The sequence below is a fragment of the Sabethes cyaneus genome, chromosome 3, assembly GCF_943734655.1.
Source record: "Sabethes cyaneus chromosome 3, idSabCyanKW18_F2, whole genome shotgun sequence".
Classification (NCBI taxonomy): domain Eukaryota; kingdom Metazoa; phylum Arthropoda; class Insecta; order Diptera; family Culicidae; genus Sabethes; species Sabethes cyaneus.
In genome coordinates, this window is record NC_071355.1 from 134,705,838 (window position 1) to 134,721,936 (window position 16,099).

The 16,099-nt window shown below is 37.3% G+C and overlaps 1 protein-coding gene across 1 annotated transcript in view; it reads right to left on the reverse strand.

The window, feature by feature from the left end:
- Nucleotides 1–2,390, reverse strand: part of LOC128740166 (junctophilin-1) — a 157,541-nt gene extending 155,151 nt beyond the window's left edge. Inside the window, exon 1 of the mRNA XM_053835691.1 lies at nucleotides 2,134–2,390. Coding sequence (XP_053691666.1) covers nucleotides 2,134–2,363 — 230 coding nt within the window. The 5' untranslated portion in view covers nucleotides 2,364–2,390. The remainder of the gene's footprint in view (nucleotides 1–2,133) is intronic.
- Nucleotides 2,391–16,099: the final 13,709 nt, after the last annotated feature.

The following is a 16,099-nucleotide window of genomic DNA, read 5'->3' on the forward strand; positions in this document are numbered from 1 at the left end:
GCCGGGAAAACTTGCATAACCTGCAGAAATTTGGCAGAATAACATTTGTCATGCTGTACTACACAAATACATGCGCGCTAGCTTCATAAACATTATTGCGATTTTTAGTTCGGACGATGAAAAATTTTAATGGGCGGATTTTAAAACGGTACGACGTACGACGAATTTAAGATATAAAGTCAGTTGCGTAATTTCAATCAAATGCTTTATTAATCGATTTTTAGTGGATTCAAAGGGCACGGATCGGAAGGTAAGTTTGTTTGAGTCAAATCAGCAGCAGAGCTTTTGGAATATTCATTAAATCCACCTAAAAAATTATGAACGGGATACTTGGGAACAAGGAGGCCCGAGTATCCGCCAGGGCTCTGTCGTTTTCTATACAGATGGGTCAAAAATGAATAGCTCTACTGGAGCTGGCATCACAGACCCAGGTATAAATATTTCAATACCAATGGGACACTGGCCCACAGTAATCCAGGCTGAAATATATGCAATCTACGAATGTACACGTGTCTGCCTGGTTAGAAACTATAGATATGCTAACATATGTATTTTTTCTGACAGCCAAGCAGCGCTTAAAGCACTTAAAGCTTGTACTTGTAATTCAAAGCTAGTATGGGAGTGTATCCTCTCACTGATGCAACTAACGGAAAAGAATCAAGTAAACCTTTACTGGGTTCCTGGCCATTGCGGAGTGGAAGGAAATGAAAAAGCCGATACTTTAGCGAGGCAAGGTTCATCTACGGACTTTATCGGTCCAGAACCGTTCTGTGGTGTGTCTCCAAGCGCGCTTAAATCCGAACTTCGGGCATGGGAACACAAAACAATAGAGAAAATTGGAAATCCTCTACAGGACTAAGACAGTCTAAGCGCTTTATACAGCCAGATCGCAAAAAAGCCTATCATTGCTTAATTTGAAGAAAACCGAACTAAGCATAATAATAGGACTATTTACCGGTCACTGTCCGAGCAAACGCCATCTCAAAACGATTGGTAGGCTGGACAATGATACTTGCCAACTCTGCGAATTCGAAAGCGAAACCGCAGAACATCTGCTCTGCCAGTGCAGTGCACTAACTCTTCGCAGACTAAGAATCTTCGGTAAAGGAACAATGGAGCCTTTCGAAGTCTGGTCTGCAAATCCCAATCAGGTAATAAACTTCATAAGAAGTTCAATGCCGGACTGGGAGAAGAGGTATGAATTGACAATGACAAACACTTCCATCAATAGTGTTATGTCGGCAACTAATACCTAGACAAAAGAAGAAGTATACCACAATAGATCAAAATAATGGTCGCAGTGGTCAAATCTTCCGACAAAAAAAAGAAATAATGAAAATTAGAGTGGCTTCCCTTACTACGACGGGAATTAGAAATAAACCCTATCTATCAAACTACCATCTCAGCCGCAAAAGGTTTAATTGCGTTCAAATTCGAATGCAATAAAATTTGAAATTACTGTTAGGGCGTGCGACGAATAGAACTCTTTGTTACCAAAAGTAATTGTTATATAATACTATAAGACCAGAAATGGCACTAATATCACTTTCATCGCCTTTTACTTAACACAGTTTTAAATACATTCTAACATTACATTCATATAATCGCTCGAAGTAAGAAGTTCATTGCGGGCTTTCCCAATATAGTTTACTTTCAGGACATCATCTTGGCCTTAATTCAGAAAAATGAATGAAAATAAGATTTGTTGGGATGGGGAAACTGTGTCATTAAATTTTGTCAATTGGACATAATTGAAATCGCATCAAACAGAAGTGTCCAATTATCGTCTCTGTCTGGATAGCAAGAGCAAATATATGGGGAATTTGACTTTGAAACTTTTCAATCATTTATGCAATACCCAATACCAATTGAAAAATAACGCTATAATAATTAACATTCCATTGTTAGATCTTTTATGAATCGATTGGTATGCAAACCATGAGAATTCGTTAAGAGTTGGTTGAGCTTCAAGACTTTTAAATCTTTCATTCTGTCGTGGCGCTAGCCTACGGTGAGACGTAGTTCTACGTAAAAACAGATATTTAAATAGTATTAATGATTGTAAGATTTCAATTTCTGTAGAAATAGTTTTCACGTACTCGAGTATTGTAATGAAGATGTGTTTATACTTACCTTGGCCATATATAAACCCCTGACACCTCGAATCCATAATGCCAAGCCCCAAAGTAAGCACCTTGATTTTTCGGACCCGTGCAAACACCGTGACCATGTGCTTTATTATCCTCCCATCCACCACAGAATGTACCACCGTCCTCAAAATCATAGCGACCGCCACAAATCTTCTGATTTACATTTAAACCAGCGGAATTCACTATTGCTTGCTGTGAAACACTACTAGCCATATTTGCATTATTTCCTCAACAAATTTTCATAAATCGCGTTTAAGCCTGACACTATCACAATTTATTTGTAGTTGCGTTGCTGAAATAGTAGCTTAGTCCTTGTATCGAACTCGATGATGATAATGACGATGCTTTAGCTTCATGTGAGGAATATGGCATGATTCCATCAAATCATAACTTGAAACTTTCTTTTGAACAATGGCACTTTACACTTCTAGATTCACCCCCATTATACTCTTTACATTGAACAATTGGCCCTCAACATTCCATCATGTATAAATAAATTTCGTTTATTTATTTTATAATAAATGTGTTTTACCAATATTACAGATCCAACTTTCTTTCACTGTTCTCTTTTATCTCGAAGGCTGCGAACACTAAAAAAGATAGCTGTTATCCAGTAAACTTTTTTCGTCACCACACGATTAAAATTATTTTTCGAATTGCGAACATGGAAATCTGTATTACTGTTACATCAATGCGTGGCACAAGTAGCAGGTACCATTATGTTTCCTTCCACACATACACACATGACACTACATTCTTCTCGTAATTGTGATACGATGTACATTCAGTACTAAATATAACTTTGTCTCAGCTAAATATTCAGCACACAAATACTATTGAACGAGGCATTGCTAGGTATATACTTAAAGTTTTTTGCATTTTACCTTATAATATTTATCCGTAAGATTGATGCTTCCTAGTACTAAGCTTGCACTTTGATTATTGCCTGCATCCTGATCGGTTATACGCATGCGTATTGAGTTTTACACTAATCATAATGTTCAAACACTTTTATTGTTGACATGCCAACGCATTTTATAAACACAAAATTATGAACTATAACAAGAGAATCAAAGTTACTTGAAATCTATTTCGTGACATAGAAAAATTTATAAAATTACCAGGCATGTCACAGTTTTTAAAGAAATATATGCACGTTATAGTATTTATTACATCCATATTCAATTCAATTATTATATATCGGGACACAGAAGATTTTCTCTTTTTATAATGTTGAGTAATGGTTTAATTGGTTTTATTAGTATTATTTTCAAAGATGCAAAATTTAAGAATTAGCTTTTAAAGTTATTTATTTGTTATGCCTTGAAGATACATTTCTTAGAAGTGATTCTGATAATATAGAAACAAAACAAACATTTTTGTTGTATAAATGCATATTACCCGCTAGATTCCTGAATATTAGCTACGATTGAATAGCCATTCCAATAAAATGTTTGATGGGGAAAACATTAAACTAGGTTGACCAGATGTCCCGGATTTTAATGACTTATCCCGGGTGATTCAGCGTGCTGGAAAGTGTCTCGCATTGATCAACATTTTTATCGTACCAATTAAATAATGCAACGTTGAGTGAAGTGTTACAAGTGGTCGGTGTTAAATCGGACCGGACCAAGTCACAAAATTTAAAAAATGAGTTAATGATTGCAAACGATCAAGAATTTTCTAAGCTACATTTTACTCTAATCAGACTACATAAATGTTGCAAACCGCCGGAGTTATGAGATGATTTCGAACGATTGAAAGCTATAAACCATACAGAGCAGTAAACTTTGAACGCGTTTTTCTCGAAATCAGAATTTTGTCACTTGGTTCGGTCTGACCGACCAAGTAAGACACAATTTTTCTGAAAGTTGCAAACAGTTTTTCAGGAATAACTCAACTAACGAAGAATTGTTCAATCAGTATATTCAACTTAAAAATATATGTAGTTTTATATTTAATTACCTTTAAATACTTTAGTCGTGTACCAATGTTTTGCTCATTGTTATCCAATACGTCTCGTATTCATATAGAAATAATCTAGTCACTTTACGTTAAACTCAAGCAAATTTTGGTAGTGCATTAAACATTATTTCGATGGCCGCCAAAACCCAGTTTTCTCTACAATACACAACAGTTAGAAAAACGGCACTCTTTTTTTTTAACGAGAATACACTGGTACCTATATATATAAATAAATATTAGCTGCTCTGGCTGATCCACAGACGTTGTTTCTTGAAAGCACTGACAATTCTATTTGACTGACGAGATGACTGAAAAGCAACGTCAGAGCGAAAAAGCTTTTTTATCCCGTAATGCAGTCGAACATTTTACTTCTACATTATCGTAATTAATTAGTTTAACCCTCACTAGAACAAAATATGTTTCAAGATAAATAGCCTCAGATCAATTTCTTCCAACAGCTGATAGCCCAAAGAGATTTTACACAATAGCTGATTGAATCAGGGTTAAATTTCACATTTTCAACTCACACATACTTTCTTAACAGGATTGTGAAATTTTTTACATTATAACGCTTGATATTGTATTCTAAATTCAGCTAAAATATGTAGGTTTAATGAAAATTTGCAATTATTGAGGCAATCTGCACCTTTCCTGAAAATGGTGAGCTGCAATGTTTCCTAATACTTAACCCTAATAAATGAAAAAGCAGTGGAAAGAGGTGTATGTATTATTGAAACAAATCAATTGAATGATCTCATTCAGTGTTGATATATAAGCTGCTTTGCTAAATTTCATTTCCATTTTTTTCTTTATCCAACCACATTTGGTTTTTTGCCATGCTTCAACAGATATAAAGATGAATTTTTCACTGTTTCTAAAACATATATAGATAATGACACAAAAATCATTCGCGGCGTTTTCCTTTTTCCATTACGAGCTTCTTTTCATTTTCCTGAAATGGTACCGAAACGCACTGCAAAAAGTCAGGCAGTACATTGTGCTCTGTATCCCTGAATCACTTATAGTAAATTTACTGCTAATAGGAAAACTCGAAACCATAGTTTTAGGTACCACAATGAACAGAAGGTATTTTTACGTTTAAATCTAAATATTTGACAACAGCACTGAAATTATGCGCTTTAAGTGTGGTCATTTTTTCTTACTTCATTCATTAGATATAAAAATACTCTACAGAATAACACAAAACGCACACACTCGTTACTGACAATAGGATTTTCCGCGTCGAAGTTTTCCTTCTACCTACTCGTGTCGATAGTAACCTGTTTATGACACCAGACTACACTCACTCTCGCTCTCTTGAGACTCCTGCTACTGTTCGCAGTAACTATTCGCCGTCGATGGAGAGTGAAATATGAGTTACCAACGAAGCAAACTTGGTAAAAGAAAAACCTCGATGCTTTTCCTACGCTCACAGACAAATCTCTCTGTGTAGATCGTATGTGGCCACACTATCCAACAAAAACTGAATAAAGTTTTTCGACAATATCGATCCCTGATATAAAATTATAAATCAGTTATAACATTTTATTTCACACCACGATACCGAAAACTACTAATTTGTTAAACCCGAAGGTTAAATGGTTTAACCCTGTGACCTATTTGTCGATCTAGTTTTTTATATCGTGTCGACTTAATGTAAAAAATAAAATTCCTTGATTCTAAGAACTTTTTTCAAATACCCATGTTAAAAGATTGGATGTAGTTTTATAGGTATACCATTAATAATTTTTATGCTACAGGACTTTCTTTCGAATTAATAAATTAATTTAACTAAACATTCATGTAACGCAAGTAACCTAGGTATTTTTAAACATTATCGTATGATTAAAACGAACGGTGGTGGCTTAATATTTTATTAACCCTAGAGCGGTCGCGCTAGTGTACTGAGTACACGCGTTTTCGAAAAACGCGAAAAAATCATCGAAATTTTAATCAAATCACACCAGGTTTTGGTTGTATTCGAAGATCTACTCTTCCTCTTTCTAATGATGCCAAAATATAGAAAAAAGAAATAAAAAAAGTGGTCGAAAGATGCTTGTAAAAATGGTGTGTCCGCGCGCGTGTACTCAGTACACCAGCGCGACCACTAACGTAACTTTTTTGAAATGAAAAAAGTTACGCAAGCGGTCGCGTCGTGTACTGAGTACACGGCGGGCAATAACTCAAGTTTGTGAATAGATAGAAGGTTGCGACTTTCGACAAAGTTGCTTATCTAGTTAAGACACATCCCGTGATATACAACAAAATTCGGAACTGATTCGCTAGATGGCGCTAATAATGAAGCAATTAAATTCATTTAAGAATATTTTAAAACCGTAATGAGCTAAAAGGTTACTATTTACTACAAAGTTGTTTGTAAAGCCAAGACGCATTTGGTAACGAACTCTGAAGTTTGGAACTAGTCCGCTAGATGGAGTATACGGTGAAATTTAATTCATTTGGCGATATTTCCGAACCATGACGAGATAGAAGGTTGATGTTTTCGACAAAGTTGTTTATCATGTCAATATGCTTCCGATGAAGGTAAATTAAATTCGGAATGAAGTAGTAGTAGGTGGAGATGATGAGAAAATCAAATTATTTTCGGAATATTGCGGAACCATGATGGCATAGAACACTGCTGTTCGCTACAAAGTGGTTTCTGTAGTCAAAACACGTTAGATAACGTATCGTTGTCCTTTTCATCATCGATTGCGTTGTCAATTCCAGTCAATCAACAGCTATTTTTATGGTTTCCTGAAAGAAGCAATTGATACGTATTGCTTCAACTTTTATCAAAAGACAAGATGAAGAGCACAGACTGATCAAAATGCTTTTGACGAAGCAATTTCGTCGTCTACATCGTCTATATAGAAATATCACCAGAACAAGATTCCTGGAAACCCGTGCTGCGTTTCCATCACATTCTTAAAAAAATATTTTAGAGTGTTTGAGTCCCTATTCTTCCCAGGGTCGCTAATAGGTTTATTCGAAAACCTGGCAAACACGAATAAATGTCAAAATCTGGCGATCAATTTGACCGATGGGGAGGACTTTTTCGGGAAACGTCTTGCCAGTTTTGATCAACGCCGGTACAAAATGTTGTCTGAAATTAGGAGCGATGACTCCTTTGCAGAACGGAGAAACAAAAATCTGGCAAAAATCTGGGACATTACCAAATATCTGGAAGATTTAGAACTTTGTCTGGCATGCAATAAAAAATCTGGTAAAATCTAGATTTATCAGCAAAGCAAAACCATGCATGGATATAAACGTCCTTCAGAACTTGACCCTTCTTTATCGATAGATATCGCTGCCGGTTATTAGAGTACAGGAAAATCACTGGGCTAGTGCAAAGATCCTATTAACTCTGAAGCGGCACCGCCCAGTCGAGACTCGAACATACGACGAGTGGCTTGTTGGGCCAGCAACGTATCCCGTAGTTAACTTGGCAGACATGCTTAATGGCAACGTTGATGCTTGCAATTATTAACGTGTGCGTGATGATAAAACCAAAGCTATTTGTTTTGCTAACGCGACAACACGACTGAAGTGCACTCTCTTGATACTCATTTGCAAAACAGCTTGCTTTTTTCATTGGGCTCGAATTCTTTACTCTTTCCTTGTATTACGTGTGTGTTATTTCCTGTATGATATAAGTGACCGTAATAAGAATATTATAGAATTGTTAGGAATCTAATGTACATTTTTCATTCTCATTATCATAGCAGGAAATAAAACAAACAAATGCTCGTTTTGTATTGTTTTATGGTAAGTGTCAACATAATTCTAACATTCTAATGTTTAAAGCATTACCTCAACATACCATAGCAAGCTTCCCTAATAACATACTCATTATAAAACTGTACAACTAATTGTTATACAACTAATGTGAGTCATTAATAAATTGATTTAAATAAAAGTATCGTAAGTGTGCTACTTGGGTAAGTTGAATAAGTATCATGTATTCCTAGGTGATATGTGCATTATTCAGTTTGTTAACATTGTCGATGATTCACAAACTCTGTTTTGGGAAAATCGTCAAAAGAATACTATTTACAAACATTTTGGTGTTCTTTTCCAGACCAGATAAGCCATTTTACCGTTTATTCGACATAAGCTGAGATATCGCAAAAAGAAATATGATTTTACCAACTTCGACATCTAGCGGGACAGTTCTGAATTTGACCGATCATTTTCAAATTCGTCTTGTCTAGACACACAACTTTGTCAAAAACCGCCACTTTCTATCGTATCATGGTCATGAGATATCATCATAAGATTATAATTTGGCCACGCGCGCCACCTACTGAGACAGTTTCAAACTTTGTTATGAATTTCCAAATGTGTCTTGTTCGAACAAATAACTTTGTAGAACACAATAACAGTCTATCTCGTCACGACTCTGAGATATTCCAAAAAAACTCAATATGCTCGTTATAAGCGCCATCTACCGTATCAGTTCCGAATTTTGTTATCCGCAGTCAGATTGCTCTCGTCCAGATAAACAACTTTGCCAAAGACAGCAATCGTCTATCTCTTCTCAGTCCCGAGATATTAGAGATTCTAGTATCGAGATTCTAGAATCATTTGTTTTGGTCGCCATTTGCGCCATCTAGCGGATCAGTTTTCAAACTTTATTGTTCGTTTCCAGATGCGTCTTAAATTGATAAACAACTTTGTCGAAAACCGCAACCTTCTATTTCATGTCAGTCCTGAGATATAGGCAGTATTATTCGCCGTGTACTCAGTACACGACGCGACCGCTTATGTAACTTTTTTTAACGCGACCGCTCTAAGGTTAATACTCGTATGGAAACTGTGGTCATTCTCGAAAAGGTGGTTTTGAGAAAACGTTACGCATGCTTATTTACCTCGCTACGAAAAAATATTTTTAAAACACTACCAGCTTGAAAAGTCGCGAAGCAATGCCTTAATAACACTGTTTAAGTTTGCAGGAGTAAAATTCCAGTTTTTCCAACAATATAATAAGGCATAAAGTATTGGAGAAACTTTGTCCAATACGTAAAGTGGATTCTATTTGGGACTATTGCGAGCCATCCGTAAACTATATGTAACTATGTGTCAGTATAGAGGGGGGTCAGGCAAATGTCCTCGTTTGGGTTTGGGGAGGTAAATGTCCACGTTTCGAATACTTTTTCAATAGGACCTAAGTAAGATTGAGAGGCTCTTTTTAATTACTTCTCTTCCGATTACCACGGTGACACTAATGTATCTCATTTCCGGTTTTCTTAACAATCAGATAAGCTAATAACACCGGCAACAGATTCATGCAAAGCACATGTGTTATGTCATTTGTAGGCTACTCTTCCGCCTATATAAACTTATCGGTCACTCCCATAAATATTTTTAGGCTTGTTACGAAGGTGACTGACTTCTATGTGCTTCTATCGTTAATTTAATTTAAATTTACCTTTTTGTCCAGTCTGCTGTGGTTCAAAGGATCATCACTGTCGGCGAGCCACAGGGCCTGGGAAGGAGTAGTGGGTTCGAATCCGGTTGTAATGCATCGATTACAGCTTGGTTCGATCTATAGATCACCCAGCTTAAGCGACGTAGCCAGAATGTTCGTGGGGGGGGGGGGGTAAGCCATTTTTTTATTAGAAAAGTTTGAAACCAAAGACGTTTACTCGTCTATGGAGTAAGGGGGGGGGGGGTGCAAACTAGTATACAGAAAAGTATTTGTTTAAGAAATATATTTAATGACTACAGGACTTTCTTTCGAATTAATAAATTAATTTAACTAAATATTCATGTAACACAAGTAACCTAAGTAAGTAACGCAAGAATGAAAACAGTTCAGTCCAGAGATGTTTCGAAATATCTAACAATTGAAGAATTGAGGAATTCCATGATTGTGATTCTTAAGTATTGACCAAACTCGTGATTTTAGTCATGACCTTGAAATGCGGTGATTCTACAATTGATGAAGGGACGGTAAGGGAAAGTAATGAAGAAGGATTTTTTAGGGAATGAAGGGGAAAGAGTGGAAAGGAAGGGGGGGTAATAGGTAGCTATGCTTAACAAGTTGTCGTTGTGACTCCTATCTTTTGTCCAATGCTGGAACGTGCATGGGTCGAACCAAGCTATAATCAGAGATTATAACCGGATTTGAACCCACAACACCTGCCAGGGGGCGTGTGGCTCGCTGGTACCCGTGTAAGGGAAACAAGGGAGACTTGATCCCCATTTTGTTTTATGTATATTTCTCAAAAGTCCACTAGAAAAAAAACCTGGGTTTTCAATTTTTCGGCAGTTTACAATACAGCTTACTACCTACAGTTTATCAGTTAGTGATACGTAACGCTAAACAAAAGATATGGAATATTTTGGAAAGTACAGAAAATTGTACATATTCAAAATATGCGGGAGACTTGATCCCCAGCTTAGGCACAATTGATCCATTTACAAATATATATTTTTAAAGGTCAACTTTCATTTGGAAGTTTTATTAAAATAGGCATAATTCATGTAGTATCATTATTTTGTGTACAACAGTTTAATTCAAAAGTATAAAAAGTATTCAGAAATCGTTAAGTGCATCGATCTGTAAAAGTATAGCTTTGGACATCTTTTATAATTTGTGACCAGAACTTTTTCGTTGGGTTTTAATATATAGCATTATATTTTTCCTGTTTAATAATCAGAGCAGCCTCCAGCTTCAATTTCGTTGATGCATCTGTAAGGATATGTATCTCCTCGTTTTCTTACTCTTCGCATATTTTTACGTGGTGATGCCTTTGGAAATGGTTTTATATCTTAAAACTTATCGTGTTTTGTTAATTGTATTGTTCGGAATCATCGATTTTGGTACGTGATTAATAGAATTCTTCAAAGAAGATGAGTTGTTTTGTTCAGATGAATTCTTTAATCGAGCAGTCTTTCTTCTTCCTTGGAAAATACACGGGTTGCTCTTCCGTGCTCTGGTTGGTAAATAATTTTGGATCAGAAGCATTTTTTCGTTTTCTCACATATCGCTTAAGTGTCATTACATTCAAATTGAACATTTTTGCGGTCGTTCTGACCGGATCTCCGTACTATTCGTGATTTTTACATAACGAATGTTTACGATATGGAGAATTTTTCATTTTATTATTTACGACATAACGGCCTCCAAGCTCTTCATTTCCTAACAAAAGGATCAAGTGTCACTGAAATTATGTGGATCAAGTGTACCTGTCATAGTAAGTTTTACTGAAAATTATTTTTGTAAAATATATACAAGTTTTATTGTAAAATCTATACAGCATTAATGAATAAACATGTTTAGCCAATTTTTTATTTGAAAAGCAATTCAAAAATTTCAAGACAGTTCTCCGTAGCCAAAAAGTTGGACTTCACTAAAAAAAGAAGTACAGAGAATTATTCCGTTGCAAATCTTATTATATTATATTTTCATTGCAATGTAAAAATTTGTTACAATTTTGTTATGCAATTTTGTTAGTTGAATAAAATGTACAACTTTATTTTTTTCTGGATAAAAAAAACATTGTATTTCCTGAGAAACAATGAATGGATCAAGTGTCCCAAGGGATCAAGTCTACCTGGTCTCCCCTACCTTTGAACCATAGAGGCGCTGGACACAAGAAGTCTGCACAACCCCCCTTATTAACCATAGCGACATGGGTTGGGCTATTTTTAGACACAAATTGTGCCTCTGGTCCATCTGGTTTGATATCGATCATCAGTCAGAAGTATTGGCTTCTGAGACCACGTTCAGTAGTGAAAAAGGTTATCCGACGCTGTGTAGTTTGTTTTCGTACGAACCCTAGAATCAATCAACCGTTTATGGGTGACTTACCGGAGCTACGCGTCGTACAAAGCGCTCCATTTTCCAAAAGCGGTGTTGATTTTACTGGTCCTGTTCTGATACGTCAAGGAATTCGGAAAATCGTTCATGTGAAGGCGTATATTTCACTATTTATTTGTTTGACTACAAAGGCGATACATTTAGAGCTCGTATCTGATCTGTCGTCGGAGGCATTTATAGCTGCCCTTCGTCGTTTTGGGGAAACTAAAGGATTTCTGGCAGTCAAGGGAAATTTGCAGGAAATTCATCCCACCCAGAGTCTCAAATTTCGGAGGATTATGGGAGGCTGGAGTCAAGAGCACGAAAACGCATCTAAGGAAGGTTTTGCAAAACACCATTCTAACGTACGAAGCGTATTACACCATATAAACACAAATCGAAGCTATCCTGAATTCACGCCCACTCTTTGCAGATTCTACCGATCCTGGTGAGCCAGAAGTTATTACACCCGGAGATTTTCTCATCGGTCGTCCTCTTGTCGCAATACCGGAGCCTAGACTGGAAGATACAAACCTGAACCGTTTATCACGTTGGCAGCTTCTGCAGCGAATGCGCTAGAAATGGTCCAGAGAATACCTGAACACGCTGCAATAAAAGCAGAAATGGACTAAGAAAATGGAAAACATCACGCCGGGAACCATCGTGCTTCTCAAGGAAGATAATTTACCACTACAAGCATGGAAACTAGGGAAAATAGTTGAGGTTTATACAGGATCGAATTCAACAGTTAGAGTCGCCAAGGGCAAAACATCCACTGGAGTTTATCGTCGCCCGGTGTCTAAGCTTACTTCACTTCCAATTGAAACTCAGTAGATTTGAACTCCGCCCCGCGGGAGAATGTTCGCTATCATGAGAGCGAACGAGTATGTTAAACGCAAACGAAGCCTGAGCAGTTCGCGAACTTTCTCAAATCATCATGTATAGTCATGCATATCCATTTTTTGTTATACCTTGGCATTTACACGCGCTAACACGTACACACACACTTTGATTTCTCTGGCTGGTGGTGGTTTACGCGACGCTGATTGGTGGGCCAATCAGAAAGCAGCGAACATTCTAGATTAAGAAATTAAGTTACCACATTCAGCATTCAGTGTATTTTCAAACGTTACACTATGGGCAAAAACGAGAAAAAAACGGACGCAATTAAGATACGGTCTGCAGGCTTTCCCCTATTTTCCCCTATTTTTAACATTTTTCACCCCTATTGGATTATTCCAAGCAAGGTTTGGAGAAAACAAACCGGAAAAATCTACTAATTTTGTGAAAAAAATTCCGCAAAATCGAATAGGGTTTATCTCATTTATTTTAGAGCACATTATTTTTTTGATTGAATTCCCGTTTGGTATGGTCGGTTTGATAACGGGAGCTCAACCAAAAAAAATGTGCTCTAAACTAAATGAGATAAGGTTAGTAAGGAATGATTAGGTTTTTAACTTTTGTTTTCTCAAAGCCTTGCTTGGAACAGTGCAATAAAGGTGAAAAACATTAAAAATAGGGGAAAATGAGCAAAATGGGGCACTTCTCGATGATAAACAGGAAAGGGGTTGGCACCATGCGATTCTCCGGAAAATTTTACTTAGGATCACGTATATTTTATCAGCCTGCAGGTCGTATCTTAATTGCATCCACTTTTGCTCTCGTTTTTGTCCATAGTGCGTTGTAAAGGTAGCAATAAAGGACGAATAGTAATGATGCGGAAATTTTCAACCGCAAAATCATCTACTGGCCGATATAGAGATTGCTCCCCCACGGAGGTCTCTAGTATCATCGTTCCGTCGTGTTTTTTTACCTTTAAAATTGTCCGTGATCGGACATATTTATAAAAATTTGTACTTTGTCGCACCTAAAAGAAAAGTATTTATTGTAAGTTAGTAATAGTTTAATAAATAAATAAGGAAATATACAAATAACTAGATACCTTCATTCATGGCTACTGATGAACTAACTAGTGTGTTTAGAATCATAAAAAACTTTATAAGCTCTGCTGATCATTGTTACAAGAGTTTGTGAACCTTTTACGATTTGCAATTTATTTGCATTCCTAAAGCATCATTCTAAACTATTAATGAGTACAAAAAGAATACTGAGTATTAGATTGATAGGCTCAATACCTTTTTAGGAAATTGAAATCAGTTATGACAGTATTATTCAAGGTTTAAATACTGCGCACACACTTAAAACATTCGGTAACATTTTACCGAAATCTAAACTGCTGAATGTTCAATGAAAGTCTACAAAGCGCCAATCAACACAAGAGATCAGCGTATTACGAAGATCTTTGCTGCAGCAGAAATAGTCCGAAATAAATTACAAGAAATTAGCATTTCTGATTGTTACGGCAGAAAATCCAATTCTCACTGTAGTTCGAACCACCCTACATACAAATAGCAAAAGTGAGTTACCACATACAACACAGAGGAACAATAGCATTATCACTCTATCGTTGCATATAGAGGATAAGCAATAGGCTTTTACATACACTCGCTCGATCTGCCTTCACTGCATTCTACAGCAGCGGAGGAGATCAGTTACTATTCGATCTCGAAAGCAAACGGTCAATAAACATTCGCTGCCTTTAGACGCTCTTTCGTTCTTAGTTATATCGTGCGTGATTTATTGTAATGATCCGAACACCGACGCATCCGAGGACACATTTTCAAACCGTGCATTTACATTCTGGTCCTTCGAGCAGGATATGCCTCGGTGCCGGTGTTCGGATTGATATTGTGTGCTAACCGCGTGGTGATAAGAACAAGGGAAACAATAGTGACAATCAGTGAGCACGTGGGAGAGCGCATGAATAGGTATTGTTAAATTCGATGCTAGAAAGCTCGAATCGATAATCGGGACAACCTTTGTGACATCGGACGGCCAGAACTAGATTGCACCTGCACCGGGCGACCTAAAGTGGATTGTTCCTGTATGCGATCATCTACGAATCAAAAGGGAAGTAATTCGTTGCATGTAGGGTGGTTTCTCATTGCATGTGGAGATCCATGTGGTTTGTCGAATAGCTTCAGTGGAGACAAAATAGCGCTGTAGAATAATGAATAAAATTGGCATGCGAATTGTGTTTCTATCGATTGTGGATTGGTCCCTCGGTTAATTAGTCATCGGTCTTGTTCTGCTGGTTTATGGTTCAGTCGAAATTTCAATGGTCGATTCCCCTTGCTGCTGTCAATTCGGGCTGTCTGTCAAGCTTGTCTCGCGACGCGTGAATCGTAAGATCAAGTCTGCTATTCGTGATTGAGTGTTCAGTGACTAAAGTGAATTAAATCGCAGTGCAAACGAACTTAATTAAAAATCTGATACTTTTGACAATAAGTGTAACAATGGTGAACGATTTAAAACCCCTCCTGAAACAGGAGAGACGAGTACGAAATACTATGGCCAATGTCTGCGGATTCGTGGACAATTATATAGACGACAATAAATATGAAGTTGACGTTCGTTTGCAGCTGCTAGAAAGTGCTTTCAGTGAATATAAACCAGTGCGACGCTTGATCGAAGCTAGAACCGACGAACTAGAGAAAGAAGAGGAACCAAACCCTGATGAGACAGCAGAGGCTCGTTTACCGCGACAAGTGGACGCTGAAGACACGCGTGACGCTGAAAATGAAGCAGAATTCCGAGCAGTCGAAAATCCTTATTGCAGATTAAAGGGCTCGCTCCTCCGACATCGCGTCAAGGAGGAAAGGATTAGCAACATACCTCCGGCAGCACATTCTGTTGCTGCAATTTCAAAGGTCAAACTTCCCGAGATAAAGCTACCAACCTTCGGTGGACAGCTTCGAGACTGGATTCCATTTCGAGATGCTTTCTTTAGTCTAATCCATCGCAATGATAGACTGGCGCATATGGATCGATTCACCTACCTACGATCGTCACTTTCTGGTGAAGCCCTACAAGCTGTAGCATTAATTGAAGTGACTGCTGCTAACTACAGCGTTGCATGGACGTTATTGGAGCAACGTTATCAGAACACAAAAATCATTGTGAAGGCGCATCTAGACGCACTTTTCGCTATCGAACCAATGAAAAGATAACAGTTCGAATCGAAATCATGTGCTGAGCGAGTTCGATAAGAATCTTCAAATGCTCGAAAGACTGGGACAAGAACTACAGGGTGGAGTACTATACTAGTTCATAT